Source organism: Lethenteron reissneri, chromosome 63 (genome assembly GCF_015708825.2).
Source record: "Lethenteron reissneri isolate LAM-NWPU_2019-01 chromosome 63, ASM1570882v1, whole genome shotgun sequence".
NCBI lineage: Eukaryota > Metazoa > Chordata > Hyperoartia > Petromyzontiformes > Petromyzontidae > Lethenteron > Lethenteron reissneri.
Window position 1 is genome coordinate 5,005,052 of NC_083841.1, and position 12,235 is coordinate 5,017,286.

Sequence of the window (12,235 nt, forward strand, 5' to 3'; positions counted from 1 at the left end):
AGAGCGGTAAGGGGTGAGCGGATGGCGGTAAGGGGTGAGCGGAGAGCGGTAAGGGGTGAGTGGACAGCGGTAAGGGGTGAGCGGAGAGCGGTAAGGGGTGAGCGGATGGCGGTAAGGGGTGAGCGGAGAGCGGTAAGGGGTGAGCGGATGGCGATAAGGGGTGAGCGGAGAGCGGTAAGGGGTGAGTGGACAGCGGTAAGGGGTGAGCGGAGAGCGGTAAGGGGTGAGCGGAGAGCGGTAAGGGGTGAGTGGACAGCGGTAAGGGGTGAGCGGAGAGCGGTAAGGGGTGAGCGGAGAGTGGTAAGGGGTGAGCGGATGGCGGTAAGGGGTGAGCGGAGAGCGGTAAGGGGTGAGCGGACGGCCTGTGAGTGAGTGTGAGTTGTGAGAAGTGCGTGGTGAGTGTGAGTGGTGAGTAGTAAGTGGTGAGTAGTGAGCGGTGAGCTCATCGCCAGATCTCCATGACGAACGGGCTGTGAGTGAGTGGTGAGTGGTGAGCGGGGAGTGGTGAGCGGTGAGTAGTGAGCGGTGAGCAATGAGCGGTGAGCGGTGAGCGGGGAGCTCATCGCCGCATCTCCATGACGAACGGGCTGTCAGTGAACGGTGAGCGGTGAGTGGTGAGCGAGTGGTGAGCGGTGAGCGGTGAGTGGTGAACAGTGAACGGTGAGTGGTGAGCGGTGAGCGGTGAGCGGTGAGCGGTGAGTGGTGAACAGTGAACGGTGAGTGGTGAGCGAGTGGTGAGCGGTGAGCGGTGAGTGGTGAACAGTGAACGGTGAGTGGTGAGCGGTGAGCGGTGAGCGGTGAGTGGTGAACAGTGAACGGTGAGTGGTGAGCGGTGAGCTGTGAGCTGTAAGCTGTGAGTGGTGAACGGTGAACGGTGAGCGGTGAGCGGAGAGTGAGTGGTGAGTAGTAGAGTGGTGAGCGATGAGTGGTGAGTGGTGAGTAGTAGAGTGGTGAGCGATGAGTGGTGAGTGGTGAGTAGTAAGTGGTGAGTGGTGAGTGGTGAGCTGTGAGTGGTGAGTTCATGGCCGGATCTCCAGGATGGAGGGGCTGTGAGTGAGCGGTGAGTGGTGAGTCAGTAGTAAGTGGTGAGTGGTGAGCGGTGAGTGAGTGGTGAGCGGTGAGTGAGTAGTAAGTGGTGAGTGGTGAGCGGTGAGTGGTGAGTGAGTGGTGAGTGGTGAGTGGTGAGTGAGTGGTGAGTGGTGAGCGGTGAGTGGTGAGTGAGTGGTGAGTGGTGAGCTGTGAGTGGTGAGTTCATGGCCGGATCTCCAGGATGGAGGGGCTGTGAGTGAGTGGTGAGTGGTGAGTGGTGAGTGGTGAGTGGTAAGTGGTGAGCGGTGAGCGGTGAGTAGTGAGTGGTGAGTGGTAAGTGGTGAGCGGTGAGTGGTGAGTGGTGAGTGGTAAGTGGTGAGCGGTGAGCGGTGAGTGGTGAGTGGTGAGTGGTAAGTGGTGAGTAGTGAGTGGTGAGTGGTGAGTGTGAGTGGTGAGTAGTGAGTGGTGAGTGGTGAGTAGTGAGTGGTGAGTAGTGAGTGGTGAGTAGTGAGTGGTGAGTAGTGAGTGGTGAGTAGTGAGTGGTGAGTGTGAGTGGTGAGTAGTGAGTGGTGAGTGGTGAGTAGTGAGTGGTGAGTAGTGAGTGGTGAGTAGTAAGTGGTGAGTAGTGAGTGGTGAGCGGTGAGCGGTGAGTAGTAAGCGGTGAGCGGCGAGCTCATGGCCGGATCTCCAGGATGGGGGGGCTGTGAGTGAGCGGTGAGCGGTGAGTGAGTAGTAAGTGGTGAGCGGTGAGCGGTGAGTGAGCTGTGAGTGGTGAGTGGTGAGCTCATGGCCGGATCTCCAGGATGGGGGGGCTGTGAGTGAGCGGTGAGTGGCGAGTGAGTGGTGAGTGGTGAGTGGCGAGTGGTGAGCGGTGAGCGGCGAGCTCATGGCCGGATCTCCAGGATGGAGGGGCTGTGGTCGATGATGGCGAGGATGATCTTGTCCATGTACTGGCGCAGGTGGAAGTTGATCCCCTCCAGCTCCTTCAGAGCGTCCATCAGCTGCAATCACCACACAGCATCATCAGCATCAGCAGCAGCATCATCAGCAGCAGCAGCATCATCATCAGCAGCAGCAGCAGCATCATCATCACCGTCAGCATCAGCAGCAGCATCATCATCAGCAGCATCATCACCATCAGCATCATCAGCAGCATCATCACCATCAGCATCATCATCAGCAGCATCATCACCATCAACATCATCAGCAGCAGCATCATCAGTAGCATCATCATTAGCAGCAGCATCACCATCAGCATCATCAGCAGCATCATCATCAGCAGCATCATCATCATAATCATCATCACCATCAGCATCATCATCATCAGCAGCAGCATCATCAGCAGCATCATCAACATCATCACCATCAGCATCATCATCGTCATCATCATCATCGTCATCATCATCATCGGCATCTTCGGCAACCGGAGCATTGTCATCGGCAGGGGGGTTGAGGGGGGAGAGAGTGGGGGGTTAGGGGGGTGAGGGTGGGGGGGTGAGGGGGGGGTGTTGGAGGGGGTGAGAGGGGGTGGGGGTGGGGGTGTGAGTGGGGGTGGAGAAAGTGGGGGGGTGAGGGTGGGGGGTTAGGGAGGTGAGTAAGGGGGTGAGGGTGGGGGGGTGGAGAGAGTGGGGGGGTGAGGGTGGGGTGAGGGTGGGGGGTGAGGGTGGGGTGAGGGGAGGGGGTGGGGGGTGGAGAAAGTGGGGGGTGGGAGAGAGTGGGAGGGGGGTGGAGAGAGTGGGGGGGGGTGAGGGTGGGGGGTGAGGGCTGGTGAGGTTGGGGTGGTAAGGTGGGGGTGGAGAGAGTGGGATTGGGGTGAGGGGGTGGGGGGTGGAGAGTGTGGGGGGTGTGAGTGAGTGGGGTGAGTGAGTGTGGGTGGGCGGTGAGTTGGGGCTGACCTGGCCCCGTGAGGCCGACTCGATCTCTGCGCCCAGGGACTGGGACTTGGCTGCGGCCGTCAGGAGGCCCTGGGCCTCGTGCAGGCCCAGAGCCACGAGCTGCCCGCCCAGCTCCTCGTTCGACTCTTTCAGCTTGACGTTCTCCTGACCAGGGGTGGCGCCGTCGTCATTATCGTCGTCGTCGTCATCATCGTCGTCGTCGTCATCGTCGTCATCATCGTCGTCATCGTCATCATCGTCATCATCGTCGTCATCATCGTCGTCATCGTCATCATCATCGTCATCATCGTCGCCGTCGTCATCATCATCGTCGTCATCGTCGTCGTCATCGTCATCATCGTCGTCATCGTCATTGATGTCATCGTCATCATCATCGTCGTCGTCGTCATCATCGTCATCATCATCATCATCATCGTCGTCATCATCGACGTCGTCGCCGTAGTCGGGGTGAGCGTGCGTGTGAGCGTGTGGGTGAGCGTGCGTGTGAGCGTGCGGGTGAGCGTGCGTGTGAGCGTGTGGGTGAGCGCGCGGGCGAGCGTGCGGGCGAGCATGCGGGTGAGTGAGTGAGCGTGCGGGTGAATGAGTGAGCGTGCGGGCGAGCGTTACCTGTTTCAGCCTCCGCACCTCCCCCTCGAGCTCGCCCTCACGCGGCGAGCGCCCCGCCCCCCCGCCCCCCCTCTCCGGCCCCCCAGCCCCCCCCCCCCGAGCCCCCCACGATCCGAGCGGCGCAGCTGCTGCTGGTGCAGCAGCTCGCGCCGCAGGTCCTCCACCAGCTGACCGAGACGACAACAACAACAACGACAACGAGCACAACGATGATGGCCGCGACAATGATAGCAACGACGACCACAATACCACCGCCATCATCATCACCGCCACCGCCACCGCCGCCGCCATCACCACTGTCCTCACCGCCGCCACCGCCGCCACCGCCGCCACCGCCGCCACCGCCACCACCACCACCACCGCCGCCGCCACTGCCACCACCACCACCACCACCGCCACCCGCCACCACCACCACCACCGCCGCCGCCACCGCCACCACCACCACCACCACCGCCACCACCGCCACCACCGCCACCACCACCACCACCATCGCGCTCACTGCCCTCACACCTTCACCGCCACCGCCACCACCACCACCACCACCGCCACCGCCGCCACCACCACCACCACCACCACCGCCGCTGCCACCACCACCGCCACCGCCACCACCACCACCGTCACCGCCACCACCACCAGCATCACCCTCACCGCCCTCACCACCTTCACCGCCACCGCCACCACCACCACCACCACCGCCACCACCACCACCGCCGCCATCGCCCTCACCGCCCTCACCACCTTCACCGCCACCGCCACCACCACCACCACCGCCACCACCACCACCACTGCCGCCACCACCACCACCACCACCGCCACCGCCACCACCACCACCGTCACCACTGCCCTCACCGCCCCCACCACTGTCACCGCCACCACCACCACTGTCACCGCCACCACCACCGCCACCACCACCACCAACACCACCACCAACACCACCACCACCAACACCAACACCACTACCAACACCACCACCAACACCACCACCACCACCAACAACACCACCACCAACACCACCACCACCAACACCACCACCAACACCACCACCAACACCACCACCGCCACCACCACCACCAACACCACCACCAACTCCACCACCACCAACACCACCACCGCCACCACCACCAACACCACCACCACCACCGCCCTCACCACTGTCACCGCCACCACAACCACCACCACCACCGCCCTCACCACTGTCACCGCCACCACAACCACCACCACCACCGCCCTCACCACTGTCACCGCCACCACAACCACCACCACCGCCACCACCGCCCTCACCACTGTCACCGCCACCACCACCACCACCGCCACCAACGCCCTCACCACTGTCACCGTCACCACCACCACCGCCACCACCACCCTCACCGCCACCACTGTCACCGCCACCACCACCACCACCGCCCTCAACACTGTCACCGCCACCACAACCACCACCACCGCCCTCACCACTGTCACCACCACCGCCACCAACGCCCTCACCACTGTCACCGTCACCACCACCACCACAACCGCCACCACCACCCTCACCGCCACCACTGTCACCGCCACCACAACCACCACCACCGCCACCACCGCCCTCACCACCACCGCCACCACCACCGCCACCAACGCCCTCACCACTGTCACCATCACCACCACCACCGCCACCACCACCCTCACCGCCACCACTGTCACCGCCACCACTGTCACCGCCACCACCACCACCGCCCTCACCACCGCCAACACCACCACCGTCACCACCACCACCACCACCTCCACCACCACCACCACCACCGTCACCGCCCTCACCACCACCGTCACCACCACCACCACCACCGCCCTCACCACCACCACCACCACCCTCACCGCTTGCGTCTCCTCTGTGTCGCGCAGGAACTGGCTCCTGCCGTGCCTGACCACCACCACCACCGCCACCAACACCACCCTCACCGCCCTCACCACCACCACCACCACCAACACCACCACCACCACCACCCTCACCGCTTGTGTCTCCTCCGCGTCGCGCAGGAACTGGCTCCTGCCGTGCCTGACCACCCACCACCAACACCACCACCACCACCACCACCGCCACCACCACAGCCACCACCACCACCACTGCCACCGCCACCACCACCACCACTGCCACCACCACCACCACCACCACCGCCACCCTCACCGCTTGCGTCTCCTCTGCGTCGCGCAGGAACTGGCTCCTGCCGTGCCTGACCACCACCACCACCCTCACCGCCCTCACCACCACCACCACCTTCACCACCAACACCACCGCCACCACCACCACCACCTCCACCACCACCACCACCGCCCTCACCGCTTGCGTCTCCTCCGTGTCTCGCAGGAACTGGCTCCTGCCGTGCCTGACCACCACCACCACCGCCGCCCTCACCACCACCACCACCGTCACCACCACCACCGCCACTGTCACCACCACCACCACCGCCACCACCACCACCACCCTCACCGCTTGCGTCTCCTCTGCGTCGCGCAGGAACTGGCTCCTGCCGTGCCTGACACGCGCCGCCAGCTGCTGCCCGAGGCGTCCCTCCTCTTGCAGCCGCGACAGCAGCTCGCGCAGCTTCTCCTGCAGCCGGGTCGTCTCCTGTGCGACACCAACACGGGCACGCAGCGTCCAGGAGGATGATGAGGATGAGGAAGATGAGGATGATGAGGATGAGGAGGATGAGGAGGATGAGGAGGATGATGAGAAGATGAGAAGATGAGCAGCTCGCGCAGCTTCTCCTGCAGACGCGTCGTCTCCTGTGCACCACACACCGACACGGGCACGCAGCGTGCAGCAGGAGCGAGTGAGGAGTGAGTGAAGAGTGAGTGAGTGAAGAGTGAGTGGTGAGTGAGGAGTGAGTGAGTGGTGAGTGAGTGGGTGAGGATGATGAGTGAGTGAGCCGCGTTGTCTCCTGTGCACCACAGCGACACGGGCACGCAGCGTCCAGCAGGAGTGAGTGGTGAGTGAGGAGTGAGTGAGTGATGAGTGAGTGGTGAGTGAGTGAGGAGTGAGTGGTGAGTGAGTGAGTGGGTGAGCCGCGTCGTCTCCTGCACCACTCCGACACGGGCACACAGCGTCCAGGAGGAGTGAGGATGAGTGAAGAGTGAGTGAGTGGAGAGTGAGGAGTGAGTGAGTGAAGAGTGAGTGAGTGGGTGAGGAGTGAGTGAAGAGTGAGTGAGTGGAGAGTGAGGAGTGAGTGAGTGGTGAGTGAGTGAGTGAGGAGTGAGTGAGCCGCGTCGTCTCCTGCACCACACCGACACGGGCACGCAGCGTGCAGGAGGAGTGAGGATGAGTGAGTGAGTGAGGAGTGAGTGAGTGAAGAGTGAGTGAGTGAGGAGTGAGTGAGTGAGTGAGGAGTGAGTGGTGAGTGAGGAAGTGAGTGAGTGAGTGGTGAGTGAGTGGTGAGTGAGTGGGTGAGTGAGTGAGTGGAGAGTGAGGAGTGAGTGAGTGGTGAGTGAGTGAGTGAGGAGTGAGTGAGCCGCGTCGTCTCCTGCACCACACCGACACGGGCACGCAGCGTGCAGGAGGAGTGAGGATGAGTGAGTGAGTGAGGAGTGAGTGAGTGAAGAGTGAGTGAGTGAGTGAGGAGTGAGTGAGTGAGTGAGGAGTGAGTGGTGAGTGAGGAGTGAGTGAGTGAGTGGTGAGTGAGTGGTGAGTGAGTGGGTGAGTGAGTGAGTGGTGAGTGAGTGGTGAGTGAGTGGTGAGTGAGTGAGTGAGGAGTGAGTGAGTGAGCCGCGTCGTCTCCTGCACCACACCGACACGGGCACGCAGCATGCAGGAGGAGTGAGGATGAGTGAGTGAGTGTAGAGTGAGTGAGTGGAGAGTGAGTGGTGAGTGAGTGGTGAGTGAGTGAGTGAGGAGTGAGTGAGTGAGCCGCGTCGTCTCCTGCACCACACCGACACGGGCACGCAGCGTGCAGGAGGAGGAGGAAGAGAAGGATGATGAAGAGGATGATGCGCTCTCTCTGCCCGTCACCATGAGCAGGACGCCTGGGGCCCGCTTCTATGCCATGCTCACTCTGGTGCCAGAGAGAGATTCGCTCACATGCACAGCACCGCACCATACTCTTTGGTTCGTTCGGTAAAGTCACGTAGGTAGACAAATAAAATAAAACAAAAAATAAACACATCACGACGTTTCCATCGCGATCGAAAAATAAGTATAACCCGTAAAAACAAAGTTTTTCACTCTAAATACTTTATATGCGTGGCGGCTAGAGTCCTCTCGTCCTCTGGCTTGAGATGGCTGCCACCTATGGGTCAGATGATTGTCTGCCAGTATTAAGCAATTGGTAATTAAATATTTAATTAGTTTTCCCTAAACAGTGTAAAATTTTGGGAAAAAATTTTCACGAACATTAATTGTCTCGCACAACGAGTCTGTGTGCAAAATGTCAGCTCGATTGGATCACGGGAAGTGGGTTAAAAAACGACCGAAAGATTTGCACGGTCGTAAGCAAGCAAGCACGCAAGCAAGCACGCAAGCAAGTGAACTTAATATAAAGGATTTAAAAAATATATTTCACGACGTTTCCATCGCGATTGAAACGTCGTGATGTATTATTTTTCATATTCTTGTTTCTTTCGGTAAAGTCGCGTAGAAGGGAAATAATAAAATAATAAAAATAAAACGAGAAAATTCTCACGACGTTTCCATCGCAACGCAAGCAATGATCATCAGGTGTGAAAACCACAGCAAAATATTTTGAAAAATTTGAAAAAACCGCCACTCTTTTTCTAATTTTCTAACCCCCCCAAAAAACCTGTCTATTGTGGATGATATCGGTGGCGAATGCCTCCTCTCTCACCTCCTCCAGCTTCTCGATCTGAGACCTGAGACGAGGGATGGACATCTTCATCTCCTCGTTCTCCTCCTCTGCCTCCAGCAGCCTGCACGCAGCTCACCCAGAGAGGGGAGGGGGGGGAAGGGAGGTGAGGAACTCCACTCACCTGATGGTGATGTTGATGGTGATGTTGATGTTGATGATGGTGAGTGATGTTGATGTTGAGTGATGGTACCTGCTGGCTACGCCGTCCACCTGCACCTCGGCCTCCCTGTGGTGATGATGAGTGTTGATGGTGATGTTGAGTGGTGATGTTGAGTGATGATGGTGATGATGATGATGATGATGGTACCTGCTCGCCACGCCGTCCACCTGCAGGTCGGCCTCACTGTGGTGATGTTGATGTTGATGGTGATGATGAGTGGTGTGAGTGGTGTAAGTGGTGAGTGGTGATGTTGATGTTGAGTGGTGATGTTGATGGTGATGTTGATGGTGAGTGTTGATGTTGATGATGAGTGGTGAGTGTTGATGTTGATGATGATGTTGATGGTGAGTGGTGATAGTGAGTGGTAATGTTGATGTTGATAATGGTACCTGCTGGCCACGCTGTCTACCTGCAGGTCGGCCTCCCGGTGTGATGGTGATGTTGAGTGGTGATGTTGAGTGGTGATGGTGATGTTGATGTTGAGTGGTGATGTTGATGGTGATGATGAGTGGTGATGATGATGTTGATGTTGATGATGATGTTGATGATGATGTTGATGATGTTGATGATGTTGATGTTGAGTGATGTTGATGTTGAGTGGTGATGTTGATGGTGATGATGAGTGGTGATGATGATGTTGATGATGATGTTGATGATGATGTTGATGATGTTGATGATCTACACTATGGGGACCTCATTTGCCAGTAAAAATATGATAATTGGTTCTTTACCCTTCTATCTGGCAACAAAACTGACACCTTTTTGCAAGGAGTCATGTTTGCATAGACCGCAATACCTGCAGTCATAATACAAACAAAAGAACATAACTCTGATAATGTGCACTGTCCTTGAAGTTGATTGGTCCACACCCGAGACAGCTTTCCTTCGAGCCTAGTCTCATATGGGTTGGACCAGATGACGCCAAAAGGCGCACAACTCAAGGACAATGCACCATCAGAGTATGAGAGCTCGGGGCAAGCATCTACACTATGGGGACCTCATTTGCCAGTAAAAATATGATAATTGGTTCTTTACCCTTCTATCTGGCAACAAAACTGACACCTTTTTGCAAGGAGTCATGTTTGCATAGACCGCAATACCTGCAGTCATAATACAAACAATAGAACATAACTCTGATAATGTGCACTGTCCTTGAAGTTGATTGGTCCACACCCGAGACAGCTTTCCTTCGAGCCTAGTCTCATATGGGTTGGACCAGATGACGCCAAAAGGCGCACAACTCAAGGACAATGCACCATCAGAGTATGAGAGCTCGGGGCAAGCATCTACACTATGGGGACCTCATTTGCCAGTAAAAATATGATAATTGGTTCTTTACCCTTCTATCTGGCAACAAAACTGACACCTTTTTGCAAGGAGTCATGTTTGCATAGACCGCAATACCTGCAGTCATAATACAAACAAAAGAACATAACTCTGATAATGTGCACTGTCCTTGAAGTTGATTGGTCCACACCCGAGACAGCTTTCCTTCGAGCCTAGTCTACGGAAAGCTGTCTCGGGTGTGGACCAATCAACTTCAAGGACAGTGCACATTATCAGAGTTATGTTCTTTTGTTTGTATTATGACTGCAGGTATTGCGGTCTATGCAAACATGACTCCTTGCAAAAAGGTGTCAGTTTTGTTGCCAGATAGAAGGGTAAAGAACCAATTATCATATTTTTACTGGCAAATGAGGTCCCCATAGTGTAGATGCTTGCCCCGAGCTCTCATACTCTGATGGTGCATTGTCCTTGAGTTGTGCGCCTTTTGGCGTCATCTGGTCCAACCCATATGAGACTAGGCTCGAAGGAAAGCTGTCTCGGGTGTGGACCAATCAACTTCAAGGACAGTGCACATTATCAGAGTTATGTTCTTTTGTTTGTATTATGACTGCAGGTATTGCGGTCTATGCAAACATGACTCCTTGCAAAAAGGTGTCAGTTTTGTTGCCAGATAGAAGGGTAAAGAACCAATTATCATATTTTTACTGGCAAATGAGGTCCCCATAGTGTAGATGCTTGCCCCGAGCTCTCATACTCTGATGGTGCATTGTCCTTGAGTTGTGCGCCTTTTGGCGTCATCTGGTCCAACCCATATGAGACTAGGCTCGAAGGAAGGCTGTCTCGGGTGTGGACCAATCAACTTCAAGGACAGTGCACATTATCAAAGTTATGTTCTTTTGTTTGTATTATGACTGCAGGTATTGCGGTCTATGCAAACATGACTCCTTGCAAAAAGGTGTCAGTTTTGTTGCCAGATAGAAGGGTAAAGAACCAATTATCATATTTTTACTGGCAAATGAGGTCCCCATAGTGTAGATGCTTGCCCCGAGCTCTCATACTCTGATGGTGCATTGTCCTTGAGTTGTGCGCCTTTTGGCGTCATCTGGTCCAACCCATATGAGACTAGGCTCGAAGGAAAGCTGTCTCGGGTGTGGACCAATCAACTTCAAGGACAGTGCACATTATCAGAGTTATGTTCTTTTGTTTGTATTATGACTGCAGGTATTGCGGTCTATGCAAACATGACTCCTTGCAAAAAGGTGTCAGTTTTGTTGCCAGATAGAAGGGTAAAGAACCAATTATGATGTTGATGATGTTGATGTTGATGATGGTGATGTTGATACCTGCTGGCGACGCCGTCCACCTCCACCTCGGCCTCCCGGTGTGATGGTGATGTTGATGTTGATGGTGATGTTGATGATGTTGATGGTGATGTTGATACCTGCTGGCCACGACGTCCACCTCCACCTCGGCCTCCCGGTGTGATGGTGATGGTGAGTGTTGATGTTGATGATGGTGATGTTGATGTTGATGATGGTGATGTTGATGATGTTGATGTTGATGGTGATGATGGTACCTGCTGGCCACGCCATCCACCTTCACCTCGGCCTCCCGGTGTGATGTCGATGATGTTGATGTTGAGTGATGGTGGTGATGTTGATGATGTTACCTGCTGGCCACGACGTCCACCTACACCTCGGCCTCCCGGTGTGATGTTGATGATGGTGATGATGTTGATGATGATGATGTTACCTGCTGGCCACGACGTCCACCTGCAGGTCGGCCTCCCGGTGTGATGTTGATGATGGTGAAGATGTTGATGTTGATGTTCATGTTGAGTGGTGATGTTGATGTTGATGATGGTACCTGCTGGCCACGCCATCCACCTCCACCTCGGCCTCGCGGTGTGATGTTGAGTGGTGATGTTGATGAGTGTTGATGGTGATGTTGATGGTGATGTTGATGGTGATGTTGATGTTGAGTGTTGATGTTGATGATGGTACCTGCTGGCCACGCCATCCACCTCCACCTCGGCCTCGCGGTGTGATGGTGAGTGGTGATGTTGATGAGTGTTGATGGTGATGTTGATGGTGATGTTGATGGTGATGTTGATGTTGAGTGTTGATGTTGATGATGGTACCTGCTGGCCACGACGTCCACCTCCACCTCGGCCTCGCGGTGTGATGGTGATGTTGAGTGGTGATGTTGAGTGGTGATGGTGATGTTGATGTTGATGATGTTGATGGTGATGATGTTGATGATGGTACCTGCTGGCCACGCCATCCACCTCCACCTCGGCCTCAGCAAGAAGGTGTGATGTTGAGTGGTGATGTTGATGAGTTGTTGATGGTAGGATGTTGATGGTGTATGTTGTATGGTGATGTTGATGTTGAGTGTTGATGTTGAGGATGGTAACCTGCTGGCCACGC

The 12,235-nt window shown here is 56.0% G+C and overlaps 1 protein-coding gene across 1 annotated transcript; it reads right to left on the reverse strand.

Annotated features, from left to right (window-relative positions):
- Positions 1 to 225: 225 nt before the first annotated feature.
- Positions 226 to 11,709, reverse strand: LOC133358817 (rab11 family-interacting protein 4B-like). Its single transcript, XM_061577265.1, has 7 exons — positions 11,673 to 11,709; positions 8,339 to 8,420; positions 5,992 to 6,129; positions 3,633 to 3,697; positions 3,531 to 3,600; positions 2,925 to 3,068; positions 226 to 2,030 (listed from the first exon to the last, which is right to left on the reverse strand). The coding sequence occupies exons 2-7, from the start codon at positions 8,387 to 8,389 to the stop codon at positions 1,914 to 1,916; spliced, it is 585 nt and encodes a 194-aa protein (XP_061433249.1). The 5' UTR covers positions 8,390 to 8,420; positions 11,673 to 11,709; the 3' UTR covers positions 226 to 1,913.
- Between the last annotated feature and the right edge of the window lie 526 nt (positions 11,710 to 12,235).

Coding starts and splice junctions, on each gene's coding strand:
- LOC133358817 (XM_061577265.1), bottom strand. CDS start 8,389: ATGAAGATGTCCATCCCTCGTCTCAGGTCTCAGATCGAGAAGCTGGAG. Junction 6,130..8,338: donor AGATCGAGAAGCTGGAGGAG/GTGAGAGAGGAG, acceptor GGTGTCGCACAG/GAGACGACCCGGCTGCAGGA. Junction 2,031..2,924: donor AGTCGGCCTCACGGGGCCAG/GTCAGCCCCAAC, acceptor TGGTGATTGCAG/CTGATGGACGCTCTGAAGGA.